The sequence below is a fragment of the Heliangelus exortis genome, chromosome 25 (assembly GCF_036169615.1).
Source record: "Heliangelus exortis chromosome 25, bHelExo1.hap1, whole genome shotgun sequence".
NCBI classification, from domain to species: domain Eukaryota; kingdom Metazoa; phylum Chordata; class Aves; order Apodiformes; family Trochilidae; genus Heliangelus; species Heliangelus exortis.
This window is the reverse complement of record NC_092446.1, coordinates 5,102,820-5,119,133: the sequence shown is the minus strand read 5'-3', so window position 1 is coordinate 5,119,133 and position 16,314 is coordinate 5,102,820. Positions and strand designations below refer to the sequence as shown.

The following is a 16,314-nucleotide window of genomic DNA, read 5'->3' as shown; positions in this document are numbered from 1 at the left end:
GCCTTCTTCTCCATCCAGTCCACATCTCTCTCAGCATTGCCAAACTTTTTCCCAGCCCTCTGGTGATTTTCAGGGCTGTTTGGAGGCAGAGGGGCAACCTCACTTTCCTTCCTGGTAAGTCTCAGTGCAAGGTGGCTCTGTTACCTCTGGCTGCCCAGGGCTGCTTGCAAGGGCTGCACCCATCACAGAGCACCCTGTGAGCACAGGCAGAGCTCCTGGAGGAGGTGACCTCCACAAAACAAGCCTGCACCACTGGGGAGTGGAACCTTGCAGCCACCAAGCTGCTGCATGGTGACACCCAGGCATACAACTCTGGTTTGCAAAGTCTGTCCTTCCCTCCTCTTTCTTTCCATTCTGCCTCTTTCCCCCTCCCTCGTGTCTCTGTGTGTGTCTGTCAGGATGAGGCAGTGATGAGGGTTGTGCTGTCTGTCAGAAGCCCTTGTTTAGTCACCACATCCAAATCCTCATGGCTGTTCAGTCACTGGGTTTACCCAGATCCCAGGGGGTGTTGAGGCACCTTGGGCAAGAGTGGAGTAGGGATGGGGCCCCTCTGGCAGTGCCAGCTTTGGGGTGTAGGAGGCAGCAGCTCAGATTCAGCTCATGTTGAGCTTCTGCTAAAACACCCTTCCCCTTGGCAGGTTGGTGTTCAGCCATCTCCAGGGAGGCTCCATCATGTGTAATGGTTACTTGAGACCAAAAGCCATCACTCCAAACACTGTTGTTCCCTTCACAAGGGAAGGGAGGGGGGACCCTGTCCTTCTTGCCCCAGTTTTATATAGGGGGCAGGACATGATATGGTATGGAATATACCTTTGGGCTGTTGGAGTCAGCTGTCCTGGCTCTGCTCCCTCCCAGCTCTCTTTGCACACACGAGCAAACCTTGGGAAACTGAAAAGTCCTTGATTTCTTAGTAACAACTGAAAACATCAGTGTATTATCAACTACTGGTAGAAGGTAAATTCAGGTTAAACATCAGGAAGAAATTCTTTAGTGTCGGGGTGGTGAGACCCTGGTACAGGTCACCCAGAAAGGTTGTGTTTGTCCTCTCCCTAGAAGCATCAAGGCCAGGTTGGATGGGGCTGTGGGAGGTGTCCCTGCCCATAGCAGGGGGTTGGAACTGGGTGATCTTTAAGGTCCCTTTCAACCCAAACTATTCTATAGCTCTGTGATTCTATAACCCTGCTGTGTCCCCCTTGCCACTGCCTGCTCTGGAAGCTCAGCCCCTTCACCATGCCTGACCCTCCCAGCATACCCAGCAAGTCTCCTGTAATCCCTGCTGGGCTACCAGGGATGAGCCTGGGCTCTGCAGGGCTGCTGGGGCTGTGCCACCCACCCAGGGTTTGTGTCTGCACTGGGAAGGATCCTGGGCTCTCTGCAGGGGGGGAGGTGCCTCTGAGTAGCCTTGGGGAGTCTCAAGGGTTTTAGTGCCTGGTGTGTGCCCATGGGCATGTGGACCAGTGGTTCCAGTCCCTGGGTTAGTGTGGGGACAGTGGTTTGCCTCCCACTGGCAGATGGGGCCATCAGTCTGAGTGCTCACTCCCAGCCAACCTGCACTCCTTTTCTCTTGGAGTTCCAGCAGTGGCACTGAGCAGCCTGGCTTGCTGGGGAGGAGCTGTGGATTCGTGAGCTTGCCTCCTGGTGTCCCCTGCCAAAGCCCTGGCCTGACATAGGGTTGTCCATGGGAGGGAAAAAAATTATACAGTCCTAAGCTTTGGCCAGGTTTTCTGGCCTTGACACCCCTGCCCCACGTGTGGGTGTCACAGCAGGTGAGATGTATTAGGAGAGGTGGGGATGTCCCTCCTTACCAGGTCACCTTGTTCTTGAGCTTGAGTGCTGGTGGGTATCTGCTTGTTCCTCCCCTCTGCTCCTCTTGTCTCCAGTTTCCATCTTACTCTTTCTTCTGTGTCTGCTGCAACCACCCATCCATCCTTCCCTCCCATCCCTCCCATCCCTCCCTCCAATTCCTTCCTCACTTCTCCCTCTGACTCTCTTGTTCTCTTGACAGACTGTTCTTGCATCCAGAGGTGGATTGTACTGCCTGGGCGGAGGCTGTGATGGGATTGTAAATATCAGCTGCATGTGCTTGCAGTGCCCCCCTCTCCCCTTTGCCCACAGCCCCCCAGCCTGACCCTGGCTCTGCATGTGCCCTGCATGTCACCAAAACACACCAGACAGAGCTGCTCCCTCTGGGGGGCTCAGAGCTGAGACACCTCACACACAGACAGCCCCCTGTGTGTTTTGGGCTCTTCCCCAGCTCCTCTGGGTCTGTCTGCTGGTCCAGTCCCCTCTGTCACCATCCCAGTGCCAGCGCTGGGGTGCTGGACTGGACTGGAGCAGGGAACAGAGGGATCCTGGCTGTTGAGGGCAGGAGGGTTGGGTTTGGTTCCACTGAGTTTCACCCTGTCTGTGTAAGGCCCTGAAGGGATTTGGCTGTTGGAATTCAGCCTCTGGGTGGTCAGGGGGGAGCAGGGAGCTCCCTGGGGATCTGAGTCTGCCAAGCTCCATGCTGGTGGCTGGGACCACCCTGGGGGTGCTTTGGGGTGATGTCCCCTGGGCTGGCCCAGAGCAGCTGCTGCCAGAGGGGCTGAGTGCAGGGTCCCAGCTGCTGGAGCCTTTTCCCAGTGGTCCCAGGACCCTAAGAACTGTAAAGGACAGGGTGGTCCTCACTGGACACTGCCCCAGTCCCAGCAGTGAGGACATGGGGCACTGGAACTGAGGAGTTCCTGACTGGAATGTCTTTGCTGGGCATGTGCTAGGCTCAGAGTGAAAGGCAACAGAAAGCAGGATGGGGAGAGGAGGTGATGTTTTTCCAGAGCATCCCTGAGAACTCAGAAAGGCCAAACTGGGCAAGATGGAGCTGCTGGGTTTTGTTGCCCTGAAGTAACTGGGAGCAGGTGGGCTGGATGAGGGGAGTGAGGGGCATCCAGTGGGATCAATAAAGCTCTGGGAGGCCAAGGAGCCAGTGGGAAAGCATTCCTAGAAGTGACAGAGTTGGCAGGGACAGTGCTTGGCAGAGGCAGGTGGGTCTGCTCATGGTTCCTGTTGGCAGAGGCTGGGGCTGTGCCATGCTGGAGCCCCCAGGGGAGCAGGTGATGCCCCCAGCATTGCCAGTGTCTCACCTGCCAATGTCCCAGGTGCTCCTGGACAAAGCCTCTTAAGCCCAGGAGCTGTGCCCACTGCCTCCTCTCCTTCCTGTTCTGCCCTGAACCGAGGAGTCCCCAGCACTGGACATTGCCATCCACCCCTCCAAGGGGTGCAGCTGCCTCAGGAGAAGGCATCACTCTGGGCAGTGACATTGGCAGTGGTGACATTGGCAGTGGTGACATTGGCAGTGGTGACATTGTCACTCCCTCAGAGCCACCCTGCTTTCAGTGCCTCCTTTGGTCTGTTTACTAAACCCCACTTTTCAATGCTTAAACAGCCATCATTAACCTTTGATGTGCCTGGTCCCTGGCCTGTAGCTCACCTTACAATAGGTGGGACTGTCCTGGATGAGACCTGCTGGGTGAGAGCCAGGAGGGACCTGAAGCTGTCCTTGGGTGCCTGGGTTCCATCACGCCTTTCTCCATGCAGTGTCCCATCCCCCAAGTTAAGGGGGTTGCTGGACCCCATAACCAGGTGTCCTGAGCAGTCTGAGAGGCAGAGCTGTGAGGCAGTGGGGATGGAGAGATTTATTCCTTGGGAATGCTGGAGCGAAGTGCCAGCACTGCACTGATCCTCTGGGCAGATGAGGGCTGTGGGGAGCATGACTGGGGGGGAGGGGAGGGAGGAATTTCTGTGCCCTTCATCCCCCAGGACACCTCCCTTTGTCTTCCTGGAGGCGTCAGCACCCACTGTCCATCAGGTGTTGTGCTCTGCCTGCAGGACTCTGATGACAACTCCCGTGTCTCCATCACCTTCTTCCGCCTGTTCCGGGTCATGAGGTTGGTGAAGCTGCTGAGCAGGGGAGAAGGGGTCAGGACCCTCCTGTGGACCTTCATCAAGTCCTTCCAGGTGTGTGAGGAACAGTTCTCCTCTCCCAGACAAGCACATGCCCTGGGCTGGCAGCTCTGATCCCCAGGCTGGCTGGGCAAGCCCTCAGCAGGCAGAGAATGAAAGCTCCAGGGTGCTGGGCTCAGACTGGACGTGGGACCTGTGCTGTGCAGGGCACATTGGCTGATGTATGGGTGTAGTATGGGATGTATGGGTGAGAAGTTGTGGGGGTCTCCCTGGCTGACACTGCTGAGTGTCAGAGCTTGGCTGGGCCAGCAGTCAGGACCCCACCAGCCCTGGTCCCAGGGGGTCTGGGGTCTGCACCAAGTGGCTGCTGCCCCATGGCTGCACAGAGCCCCTGAGCCTGGCAGCCCCCTCAGCCCTGAACATCCCTGGGGTGTGCTCAGCCTTCCTCCCAGCTCCAGAGACTCGGATCCTCCCTTGGGAGTCGGCAAAAGGCTCCCATGCATGAGAACTGGAAGCATGGGACTACTGAGAGGGTGGTTAGAGGAACAGGCTGGAAGGGAGCTGTTCCCTTCCCCCGTGGCAGCCTGGATTCTGGTTCCAGAGCCACCATCCTGTCCCTGGGCTGACTGGATTGGTGTCTCACACAAGCTGTGGTCCTTTTTGTCACAGGCTCTGCCCTACGTAGCTCTCCTGATTGTGATGCTCTTTTTCATCTATGCTGTGATTGGGATGCAGGTGAGAGGCACAAGGCTGGGATTTGGTCTTGAGCAGATGTCCTGAGTGTGACAGCATCTGGGGAGAGGGGACACAGAGGGAGTGGGTGCTCTGCTATGCACATGACGGGACCATTTTACCCTCATCTTCAAGGATGCTTACAGCCCCAGCAGCATCTTCCCATCCCTGGGCTGCATCCAGGGGCTGAGGCACTCAGCAAATTGTACAACACAACAGCACTGCTTGTGCCTGGTGCATAAGACTCCTTAGTGCAGGTGAAGTGCAGCATAGACAGGAGCATTTTCAGAATAGGCAGCAGTGTTCCAAGGAGGCTGAGAGCCCCAGAGCACCCTTACCCCAGTCTCAGACTCTACTGGGGACACTCAAAGCTGAGTAAACAGGAGGAAGAAGAGCTCAGGGTCGGGGGAGCTCTTGGATGGTGATCGGTGCCTGAGAAAGGGTGCTGGGCACCTGGCAATTTGATTTGCAGATGTTTGGGAAGATTGCCATGGTGGATGGGACCCAGATAAACCGAAACAACAACTTCCAAACCTTTCCACAAGCTGTGCTCCTGCTCTTCAGGTCAGTCTGGTCTTGTCGTGCAAGCAGCTCCAGAAGGAAGCTGAGCTGAGAGTCAGCATGGGAGCCCAGCACTTGGAGTGAGGGAAATCACCATTTCTGCAGTTGATTTCTCCTTTGAACTGCAGAAAAATGCCTTACAGCTGTGGCAGTATTTTGGGAGTGGCTGCCAGTTTGCTTGATGTGGCTGAGCTGCAGCAGAGGGACACTTTTTTTCCTTTCCAGACTGCATTTTAATTTGTGAATTGCGAGGAAGCTCAAGGAGAAGCAGGAACTCAGCTCAAGGCTTCTCTTTGGACTGCTCCTTTCCCAGTGCTTCCCTGTTCCCCACATACCCAGCTCATGCCCAGGGCAGGCAGGGACCAGCAGTCATCCCTCCATCCCTCCATCCCTTCTCCCCAGGTGTGCAACCGGTGAGGCTTGGCAGGAGATCATGCTGGGCTGCAGCTATGGCAAACTGTGTGACCCTGAGTCAGACTATGCTGAGGGAGAGGAGTTCACCTGTGGCACAGGCTTTGCCTACTTCTACTTCATCAGCTTCTACATGCTCTGTGCTTTCCTGGTATGTCACTTCCCCACTTTAGCCCCCCCTGTGCTGGCCCTAAGCAGGTCCTGCTGCTGAGTTAGCCTTGGGGCTGGACCCACAGCCCCTTCTTCCTAAGGGCATCGTCCTCCAGCCCATCACCCCAGCCATGCTGTAACCCCCACACCACGCTCCTGAGGGGCCCGGTGTCCCCCTTAGTTCCTTCCCATAGCTTCCACGTGCTGCTGTCCAGATACCTGGGTTGGCTCTGGCAAGGCTGGAGAGGAAGATTCCCTGGAGCTGCTGCAGTCTTTCAAATGAGCTCCTTAGATGGGAGCCCCATCCCTGCCTGGGGTGTCCCACAGCATCCCCTGGCTCCAGGGAAACCCCCCCACACCCCTTCTCTTCTTGGAGGACTTTTCCTGGGGTCCTGCTGGGTGCTGCCAGCTCTGAGGGCTCTCTGGGTGCTTGGCCCTGCCCTGCACCCTTCACCCCCCTCCTCTGCCCCCAGATCATTAACCTCTTTGTGGCTGTCATCATGGATAACTTTGATTACCTCACACGGGACTGGTCCATCCTGGGGCCTCACCACCTGGATGAGTTCAAACGGATCTGGGCTGAGTACGACCCCGAGGCCAAGTGAGTGACAGGGGCTCAGTGGCACAGTGACAATGGTCCCAGGGTGGCCTGGGGTGGGCAGTGTGAACTCTCCTACTTCCTAAGAGTATGACAGAGTATGGCTAAGAGTACACTGTGAGGTCCCAGCATCTCAGAGGGGGATATGGACTTGCCAGCACATTTCAGGGCTGACACAAACCTTGAGGATGTTTGGAGACACGGGACCTTCAAGTCCCTTCTTCATCCAGCCCTTGTGATGCTGCCAGCTCTTTCCATGCTGTAGCCCCTTTATTTGCTGCCCAGTGCCACTGGGAGCAGCTGCTTTCCCTAAGAGGAGCATAGGGAAGAGCAGGGATTTTCCCACCACAGGCCACAAGGATGACACAAACACAAGTTGCCCAAACTACCATCCTGTGTCTGCCACCACACATCTGATATTGTCCCTGCAGGGGCAGAATCAAACACTTGGATGTAGTGACTCTGCTGAGACGTATCCAGCCCCCTCTGGGCTTTGGGAAGTTCTGCCCACACCGTGTGGCTTGTAAGGTAAGAGCCAGGGGGGTGACAGGGTGTGGGGCACCAGGGAACCTTCCCCAGGCTGTCTGCATCCTCCCCAGGGCAGCTGAGGGTGACAAACCAGTGCTATGTTCTGACCTCTCATGTTTAATGGACCTGAGTATTCTGGGGACATAGAAAGATGCTCTTTACCTCCATGTATCAAATGTGTTTCATGGCCTTAAATTGCCCAGGGGAGGTTTAGGTTGGAGCTGGGGAACAATTTCTGCCTGGAAAGGGTTGTCAGGGCCTGGCCCAGGCTGCCCAGGGCAGGGCTGGAGTCCCCATCATCCCTGGTGCTGAGGGAGGTTATTGGTGGCCTGGGAGGTGCTGGGTTAACCCTTGGGTTGATGATCACCATGGAATGGTTTGGATTGGAAGGGACCTTAAAGATCATGAACATCCAACCCCCCTGCATGTGCAGAGACATCTCCTACCAGAACAGGTTGCACAAGGCCCCTTCCAGCCTGCCCTTAAACACCTCCAGGGAGGGGGCATCAACCTAGGCAACCTATTCCAGTGTCTTAATACCCTCAAGGTGAAGAATTTCTCCCCCATACCTAACCTAGATCTCCCCTCTTACAGTTTAAACCATTACTCCTTGTCCTGTCACTACCCTCTCTGGTGAAAAGCCCCTCCCCAGCTTTCCTGCAGTCCCTCTCCAGGCACTGGAAGGTGCTCTAAGGCTCCCTGGAGCCTTCTCTTCTCCAGGCTGAACAGCCCCAACTCTATGTGTTCTCTGGACCCCCTCCAAAAGGTCTAAATCTCTACTGTGCTAGGGGCTCCATAGCTGTACAAAGCACTACAGGTGGGGTCTCACAAGGACACAGCAGGGGGAAGAATCCCCTGCCTCTCCCTGCTGACCATCCTCATTTTGGTACAGTCTGGGATGCAGTTGCCCTTCTGGGCTCTGAGCACACAGTGGCATCTCGTGTCCAGCTTCTCATCTACTGCCACCCCCAAGTCCTTCTCCTCAGGGCTGCTCTCTATCCATTCTCCCTGCAGCCTGTATTTTTGGCTAGGATTGTGGCAACCCAGGTGCAGGACCTTGCACTTGGCCATGCTGAGCCATTCAGTTGCCACAGGCCCACCTCTCCAGGTTCCCAAGGTCCCTCTGGATTTCCTCCCTTGCCTCTAAGGTGTCAACCATACCACACCAAGATTTTTATGGTCTTTTCAAGCCAAAGTGATTGGATGGTCTTCTCCCATGCCCCAAGGTTTGGGTTATTTTCCCAGATCTGACCTGGCTCTGGCAGCTTGGTCTGGTTTAGCTGCCTGGTTAGGGTGAGCAGGACCCTGACCCATATGGTACTGAGCACCATGGGCCTGGGCAGAATGGGCAGAGCTGGGAGGGCTCCTTGTCCAGCAGCTGAGTGCCCCTGGCACTGGGATGTGTGTTTGTGGGGTGCTGCCAGGCTCCTCTGCTGCCCAAGTCACCCTTACTGGTTTGCTGTGCAGCGTCTGGTGTGCATGAACATGCCCCTGAACAGTGATGGCACTGTCACCTTCAATGCAACCCTCTTTGCACTGGTCAGGACAGCCCTCAAGATCAAGACAGAAGGTAAGTGCTACTCTTGTCTCTACAGCCTGAGGGAGGGACCCTCTTCTCCTGCTGACTTCCACACCATTCCCCACTCTGTCTCGGGGCACAGCTTCATGCTAGGAATTATCTCAGAGACCATGGGTGCGTCCATGGGGGAGCTCAGGAGAAGCATGGAGGATTTTATGAGTGGCAGGCACACATGTTGCAGCCCTGAGGAGTCAACCAGTGCCACTGCAGCCACCTAACTTCACCCACAGCAGCTTAGGAGCAGCTCTAACCCTGTCCCATCCCTGCCACCATGCACAGCCCTTCCCACACTATTGAGTTTCATCTGACCTCTGCCTGCCCTGGTTTTGTGTTTCCTCATGTTTACAATCTCAGTCTGGAATAGAAGGGGATGGATCCTTTCTGAATGATGCTGTGCTGGGAAGGAGTTGCTTTCACAGCCTTCCTTGGCAGCTGGGTGTTTTGCTTTGGGAAGGTGCCCATAGAAGGGGATCATAGAATCATAGAATCCTAGAATGGGCTGGGTTGGAAGGGACCTCAGAGATCCTCAAGTCCAACCCTTGATCCACTCCCCCCGTGGTTCCCAGCCCATGGCACTGAGTGCCACATCCAGGCTCTTTTGAAATATCTCCAGGGATGGAGAATCCACCCCTTCCCTGGGCAGCCCATTCCAATGTCTGATCACCCTCTCCAGAAAGAAATTCTTTCTAATGTCCAACCTAAACCTCCCCTGGCACAACTTGAGACCTCTTGTGCCCTCTTGTCTTGCTGAGAGTTGCCTGGGAAAAGAGCCCAACCCCCCCCTGGCTCCAACCTCCTTTCAGGGAGTTGGAGAGAGTGATGAGGTCTCCCCTGAGCCTCCTCTTCTCCAGCCTCAACACCCCCAGCTCCCTCAGCCTCTCCTCATAGGATCTGTGCTCCAGTCCCTTCACCAGCCCAGTTGCCTCCTTTGGACCTGCTCCAGCACCTCAATCTCCTTCCTGAGCTGAGGGGCCCAGAACTGGACACAGCTGGATCCTTTCTGAATGATGCTGTGCTGGGAAGGAGCTGCTTTCACAGCCTTCCTTGCCAGCTGGGTGTTTTGCTTTGGGAAGGTGCCCCAGTAGCTTGTTTCCATGCCTCTGGGTTAAGAAATAAGAAATATCCCTTGAATTAAGCAATATCCCATGAGCAGCTCTGGGCTGGGCTGAGGTGGGTGTTGAGGTCTGTGGGGAAATATTGGACCTGGAATCTTGCATCAGGATGGGATGGGAGCCTTCCCTCTATCTGAGGTCAGGAACATGGCACAGGCAACACTGGGAGGAGCTCAGGGGGATCTGTAGGGATGAACTGGAATTGCAGGCAAGCAGGAATCCCCTGTGAGAGCACCAAAGGGGAGGCTGAAATCTGTTGTTGATCACCAGAACACAGATGGTGGCACTAATGCTCCATCCATTTGCCAAGTTTGGCTCACTCCATAGTTGAATTTTATTTTTTTTTCCTAGCCTCAGAATCTCATTCTTACAAAGCTCATTTTTGTTGGGTGGGGAGGCTGGAGAGGAGCTGGCACACAGGAGTCTGCCTGGGTTTTCATGTGCTTTGTCTTCACTTCACATATTGCCCTGGGAATGAACCACTCTGTCCTGCTCACTTTTCTCACAGGGAACTTTGAGCAGGCAAATGAGGAGCTCAGAGCCATTATCAAAAAAATCTGGAAGCGAACAAGTATGAAGCTTTTGGACCAGGTCATCCCACCCATTGGAGGTATGGTACCTGGAGGTGCTTCCCAGAGGTGCAGAGCAGAGCCTGGGTCATGTCTCAGCTGCTCCAACAACTCCAACTTGTGATAGGCAGCATTGTCAGGTTGATTTCCTCTCCTCCAGATGATGAGGTGACAGTGGGCAAATTCTATGCAACTTTCCTCATTCAAGAGCATTTCAGGAAGTTCATGAAGCGCCAGGAAGAGTATTATGGGTACCGGCCCAAGAAGAACCCAGTGGAGATCCAGGTTGGTTGCATGTGGGTGGTGATGGAGAGGTGACCCCTCCCTGGGGCAGGCAGCATGTGGTGGGTACCAGGGAAGGGCAGAGCAGGGAAGGGGCTTTCCCCAGCTCAGGAATGTCCAGGGTGACTGAAAGAGCTGCAAGGACACCTGGAGAGCTCTGGCAATGAGGTGGACCCATGAGGTGGCACTGAACTGGCCATGAAGTTCCATCCCTGAGGGTGACCTTAGTCTCCAGGGTGCACTCAGGCAGCCAAGGAGGTTTGTGACTCTCTGGTTCTGGCTCAGCGGGGTCTGATGCCTCACCAAGCAGTTTTCAGGCAGGAAAACCCCCAGCACAGACCAATGGCTGGGCTGAATACTGCTCATGCAGGCCCCTATCCACCTACTTTTCTCCAGTCCCAGGGCCTTTTCTTACCTTGGTGGGGTTGAAGGTGGCTCTGTGTGCCTGGTGCTCATCTCACTGCCAGTGCAACATCCAGTGGAGTGGGGCTGGTGTGGTTGATCTTGCCACTTGCAGGACCACTGCAGGCAGAGCAGGCTGGAAGGATGGGAGAGGATTTGTGTGCCTGGCCAGAGCAGCTGGGATGTCCCCAGCCTCTTCTGACCTTACAGGGAGAGAAATCACTTGTAGAAATAAAAGAACAGACCCCAGAGGTGCAAGGCAAGGAAAAGAGCCAGGCCCCAGACCTAATGTATGCCTTGGCATCACCAGTCCCACCCTTTGTCAGGCTGCCTTTAGCATTCTGCTTTGTGGGACAGCAGTGGCCCAGAAGTTGTTTCACCAAGCACAAAACCATCCAGCTGCAGGGTGAGCCCTGGAGACCTGGCAGGGCACATGGCTTGCCAGGTGAGCACGTGTCACCATGTGTCCCTCTCCAAAGCACAAAGTGAGAGGGCTCCACAATCATCCATGATTTCTTGTCTCCACCAGGCTGGGCTGAGAAGCATTGAAGAAGAAGCTGCTCCTGAAATCCACCGGGCAATTTCTGGGGACCTGACTGCTGAGGAGGAGCTGGAAAGAGCAATGGTGGAGGCTGCCATAGAGGAAGGGATATACAGGGTGGGTGCAGCCCTCAGAGCTCCCCAGGTTCTGGTGATCTCACCCAGCCCACAAACTGATGTCTTGGTGCTGGATTTCCATGGCTACCAGCAGCTGAAAGACAGGTGGCAAAGGGGAGCCTGTCCCTGAAAGACAGTGTGGACCATGAGGACATCCTTGTTGTGCCATCCTGGCCAGCCTGCTCCCTGCCTCAGTTTCCCCTGTTCACCCACAGGTCTGGAGGGCTGTGTTCCCACCTTCCACCAGGCTAAGGCAGAACAGTTCAGGTGTCACTGTCAAGGGAGCAGGGAGAGATTCACTTCCCATTTCCTGAGAGTGTTTGGGACAGCTCGGGCAGCCGTGGTGTTTCAGGGCTGCATTCAGAGCTGCCACTCACCCAGGTTGTCCCATGGAGGTGTCAGGATTTGTCATGCACAGGGCTGGCTCTCATCCCAGTGCTGCTGCATGAGCATCACCTCTCAACCTCTCAGTTTCCCCACCTGGGCAGTGAGGATGTTGGAGCCATGAGAGACCTGTGAGGCCTGAGCAGAGAACTGAGCAGAGGGACCACTTTTCCCATGGGCACCCCTGCACTTCTCCTCCCATGGGAATGGTCCCTGAACATCCCAGAGCTCCAGGCCTCCCCTGATGCCTTCTCTCTTGGTTGCAGAGGACAGGGGGCTTGTTTGGCCAGGTCGACAGCTTCCTGGAGCCCAGCAGCCCCCTGCAGCCCCAGGTGGCCAGCCAGAGACCCCTGCAATTCACAGAGGTGGGCAGTGAGGACCTCGATTCCCCTGTCTTCCTTGATGACTTCCCCCAGGAGGGCAACACCAACATCAACAATGCCAACAGCAACAACAACTGGCTGGAGAGGTAAGGGCTGGTGAGGAGGACTAGAACTGGGCCATGCTCAGTGGCTCCCAGCAAGGGTAGCTGCATGTTCCATCTTACCCAGGGGCAGTTCATGGATGGCTCAGGTCTGGAGAAGTGGCTGAGCTGCAGCAGCAAGATCCCTGCAGACGAGGGGAGGAGCTGAGCAGCAGTGGAAGTTGCTCCATGAGCAGAAATTCAGGGCTTGGGGGAACAGGGAGGGGACAGCAGGGGACAGGGAGGTCAGACACCCTTTGCTGATTCTCAGACTCTAGTCTGACAGTCCCAGAGATGTCCCCAGGGTGTGCAGGGCAGCTCTAGGGCTGGTGTGTGTCTCCACACATCAAGATGTGACTCCCTATGCACCCTTCTTGGTCATCAAAACCAGGGCAGTGGGGTGACTGGGTTAGGAGGAGATTGGACTCAATGATCTGAGAAGTCTTTTCCAGCCTGAGCAATTCTAGGATTCTATGATTCTTGTCCCTCCTGTGCACTACTTCATCTTGGTCCTGTGAGAATTGATGTTAACTGCAGGGCTCCAGAGACTGCAGGAATCTCTGCAATCCCCTTCCCTGCCAAGCCCTGAGTGCCCAGGCCCAGCACCTGCCTGGCCAGAGGTCCAAGGGAGAAAGGTCACCAGTGTAGGAGAATGTCCTCAATCCTATTGCTTGGGGTCTCCACCCTGGTCACCCATCCCAGGTGAACTTCCTGAGGGTGGGGAAGGTGGAGAGGGCTGGAGCTGGTCTCAGCATGGGGTCCATGCTGCTCAGGCTGATCCAGCTGCCTCCCCTTGCAGGATGGAGTACGAGGATGAGATGCAGAGGAAGACAGTGTCAGCAGCACCCTGGCTTCCAGCATGGCGTGAGTCTCAACATTGTTCCTCTCCTAGGGGATCTGGACCAGCCCAAGAAGCAGGGCAGGGGGAAGGGGATGATGTTGGCAGGCAGGAGGAAGAGAGGCAGATCCTGACAACTTGGAGGTTACCTGAGGGCTTTGATCACACTGGGACCTTCTGGGGAGCTCCAGGAGAGCCTCCTTCCACCTTCCCACCTTCTGGAGCATGAAGCCAGTGCCTTGGGCTGAGGGAGGACTGGGCACTCCTCAGCAGCAGGGCCACAAGACTGAGTTCATTTCCACAAACAGGGACTTCACAAATGTGAGTGAGGAGCCAAAATGGGGCAGTGGGCAGGCACTGGGAGTTCCCTTGGTCCTGAACTTCTGAACCCTTTGGCTTCCCCACTCTGAGTTAGTCTGTTCCCAGCTCCAGGTGGCAGTGGTGTCTTTGCTCTTATTGCTCACCTGATGTCCCCACCTTTCCATCTCCTAGAGCCCATGGAGATGCTGCGACGGAGGCCTGGCAGGAGGCAAGGGGCCACCCCTGAGGGTTCCCCATCACCACGGCTCCACCGTCTCCCCCAGGAGGTAAAGGGGGCCATGTGTGTCCAGGGGGACATGGGGGGGACAGGGGTGAACCTCCCACCTCTCCAGGGAAGGGCTGTCACAGCCATGCTGGGGAGAAGTCGGTCTCTAGGGCTCCCCCCATGAAACCAGCTCTGCTGGACCTTCCCTTTCTTATCAGCATGGGGAGGGAGACAGCCCCACACCCCCATCCTCAGTCAAGATGGACATTTCAAGGCAGCATCTCTGGCTCTCCAGCTGCCTCCAGAGCCAGGGCAGAAAACAGGGATGTGCCAGGTTTGCTCCCACACTCCCCTGGCTGCCCTTGGCCACTGTCTCATCACCTGGCAAGTGCCAGGGCAGGAGATAAGCCCACATGGCCCTGCTGGTCCCACTGGGGATGGTGCACTGAATCCAGGAGCTCCAGCAGAATGGGAGTGCATGTCCAAGAGAGGGACAGTACCCACATTCCCTACATTAACATGGGAGGGATTTTCCATGGGCATTGCATAAGTCCAGGCTGCAGCTCTTTGCTCCTCTCACCCAGCTGCCTGCAGAGGATGGCTCTGTGACAGGAACAGCATTCAGCTCGAGGTACCAGCAGGATCAAAGCAGCAAGCCAAGCACATCCTCCACCCCAGCTATCACCTTCCTCATTCAGGAGGTAAGGCCAGGACACAGCCCAGCAGAAGGAAGGGGCAGGACTGGCAGGGGTGCCATGTTCGTGCCAGGCTGGGAGCAAAGATGAGCTAGAAGGGTGAGCAGCAGGAAAGAGGAAGGGAGGGTGGGCTGCCTGCAGCCAGGGACACTTCTCCCAAATGTTTGCCTGTGATCCCATCCTCTCCTGTAGGCTCTGATCTCCGGGGGCCTTGAGGCTCTGGCCCATGATCCATCCTTCGTAGCAGTGACCAGGGACGAGATGGCAGCCAGCAGCCAGCTGGAGATAGATGACATGGAAAAAGCAGCTGTGGAGCTGTTAAAGGGAAGAGGAACATAGCAGGGCACAAAAACTTGCTCTGCCCCCCAGGACACCTCAACAGCATCACCATCCACTTCCCCAGGGCTTGGCTCAGGCCCCTCCCAAAAATCCATCACTGCCACTCACCCCTGAGCTTCCAGCCAATGCAGCCCAGCAGGCACCACTCCTTGAGGAGCTTGCAGAGAGCTACTGGGGTTATCCTGCCCAGCTGACTGGGGTTCTGGTGGGCTCTGTCCAGCTGGAGGAGGATTTTTGGGCCACCTCTCCAGGGTACTGGGTCAGGACAGGGCCATGCTGTGCCAACAGGGTCTTGCAAGAGCTGAACAGGTCATTAAAGAGTTCCTGCTGTGTGACTCCTCTGGGTCTCTGTGTCCCCTTCTTCCTCTGCCACCCTCCTGCCTGCACAGCCTCAGCCCACAGCTCCTCACTGCCCAGCCCAGACTGGATGGGGGCTGCAAATGTGAGACCATGGCTGAGCAGAGCTGGCAGTGACTGATGTCCCCAAGCAGAGGGAGATCTGGTCTGCCTCTGCCTCCTGGTGTCCTTGACCCAGTATCCCTACATCTCTGCTGGAAGTTATTCCTCCTGCTTGCAGCCAAGCCTGTCCTGTGGGGAGGAGGAGAAGTAGCTTGGGCAGCTCTTCCTTGGGCTGGAGCAGGAGGCAGGCACAGACTTTGCAGCAGAGTGAGGCCAGGAGGCTCCTTGGCCCCCCCTCCAAACTGGGCAAGATAATCATCTTATCTCTGTGCCCCCTAAGATCATGGAGCAGATCCTCCTGGATTCGCTGCTGAAGCAGAATAATGATGCAGAATAATTATGCAGAGTGTATAATCAACATGGCTTTACCAAGGACAAACCATTCCTGACAAACCTTGTGGCCTTCTGTGGAAAGGTCACAACATCACTAGACAAGGGAAGGGCAACCAACAGCATTTACCTGGACCTGAGTAAAGCCTTCAGCACTGTCCCACATGACTTCTTGCCTATGACAGGGGGTTGGACCTGGATGATATTAAAGGTCCCTTCCAACCCTCAAACTTCTATGGTTCTATGATTGTAGGGATGGGGCAGAGTCATGAGAGTGTGTGCAAGTCAGTGCAGCAGCCCTGGGCTCAGCCAAGAGGAGAAATGGCCATTGCAATGTGATTTCTCTCACTTCAGGTGTCTCCAAACACGGTGTTCAGGCTGAGACATTCACCCCTCAACCCAGACCACAGGAGGGTCTCATCCAGTCCACAGCCATCCCCACTGCTCTCGGGGGGACAGCCCAGGGATGCCACAGCAGCAGAGTGCAGGGAGCCCAGCTCTGGGCTGCTGCCACCTGGTATCAAGCAGGAGCTGTGGTTTTTCCTCTCTGGGAATGGGTCTGCACAGGGGTTTTGCTTTACAGACCTCAGTGCCCTAGGTCTGGGTGCCCAGCACTGGGCCAGCCCCATGTCCCCAGGCCATCCCTTTGCTGGGATCTCACTCCAGAGGGCCCCCAGCCCAGCTGGGCAATGCAGGACTCTTGCCTAATATGTATTAAAATGTGGCAGACTGATGGGTCCCGGGGGAGGTGTTGAATGAA

At 55.9% G+C, this 16,314-nt stretch overlaps 1 protein-coding gene across 2 annotated transcripts in view; it reads left to right on the top strand.

The window, feature by feature from the left end:
* CACNA1S (calcium voltage-gated channel subunit alpha1 S) overlaps positions 1 to 15,100 on the top strand; it is a 41,306-nt gene extending 26,206 nt beyond the window's left edge. Inside the window, exons 29-44 of one of the 2 annotated variants that reach the window (XM_071768144.1) lie at positions 2,006 to 2,062; positions 3,865 to 3,993; positions 4,609 to 4,674; positions 5,144 to 5,235; positions 5,635 to 5,794; positions 6,267 to 6,394; positions 6,823 to 6,919; positions 8,387 to 8,489; positions 10,119 to 10,220; positions 10,340 to 10,464; positions 11,393 to 11,521; positions 12,171 to 12,373; positions 13,167 to 13,231; positions 13,698 to 13,792; positions 14,316 to 14,432; positions 14,619 to 15,100. In XM_071768144.1, coding sequence (XP_071624245.1) covers positions 2,006 to 2,062; positions 3,865 to 3,993; positions 4,609 to 4,674; positions 5,144 to 5,235; positions 5,635 to 5,794; positions 6,267 to 6,394; positions 6,823 to 6,919; positions 8,387 to 8,489; positions 10,119 to 10,220; positions 10,340 to 10,464; positions 11,393 to 11,521; positions 12,171 to 12,373; positions 13,167 to 13,231; positions 13,698 to 13,792; positions 14,316 to 14,432; positions 14,619 to 14,765 — 1,815 coding nt within the window. In that variant the 3' untranslated portion in view covers positions 14,766 to 15,100. Of the gene's footprint in view, positions 1 to 2,005; positions 2,063 to 3,864; positions 3,994 to 4,608; positions 4,675 to 5,143; positions 5,236 to 5,634; positions 5,795 to 6,266; positions 6,395 to 6,822; positions 6,920 to 8,386; positions 8,490 to 10,118; positions 10,221 to 10,339; positions 10,465 to 11,392; positions 11,522 to 12,170; positions 12,374 to 13,166; positions 13,247 to 13,697; positions 13,793 to 14,315; positions 14,433 to 14,618 lie in introns of those variants that run through there. The other variant, XR_011730526.1, reaches the window with a different exon arrangement.
* The last annotated feature ends 1,214 nt before the right edge of the window (positions 15,101 to 16,314 follow it).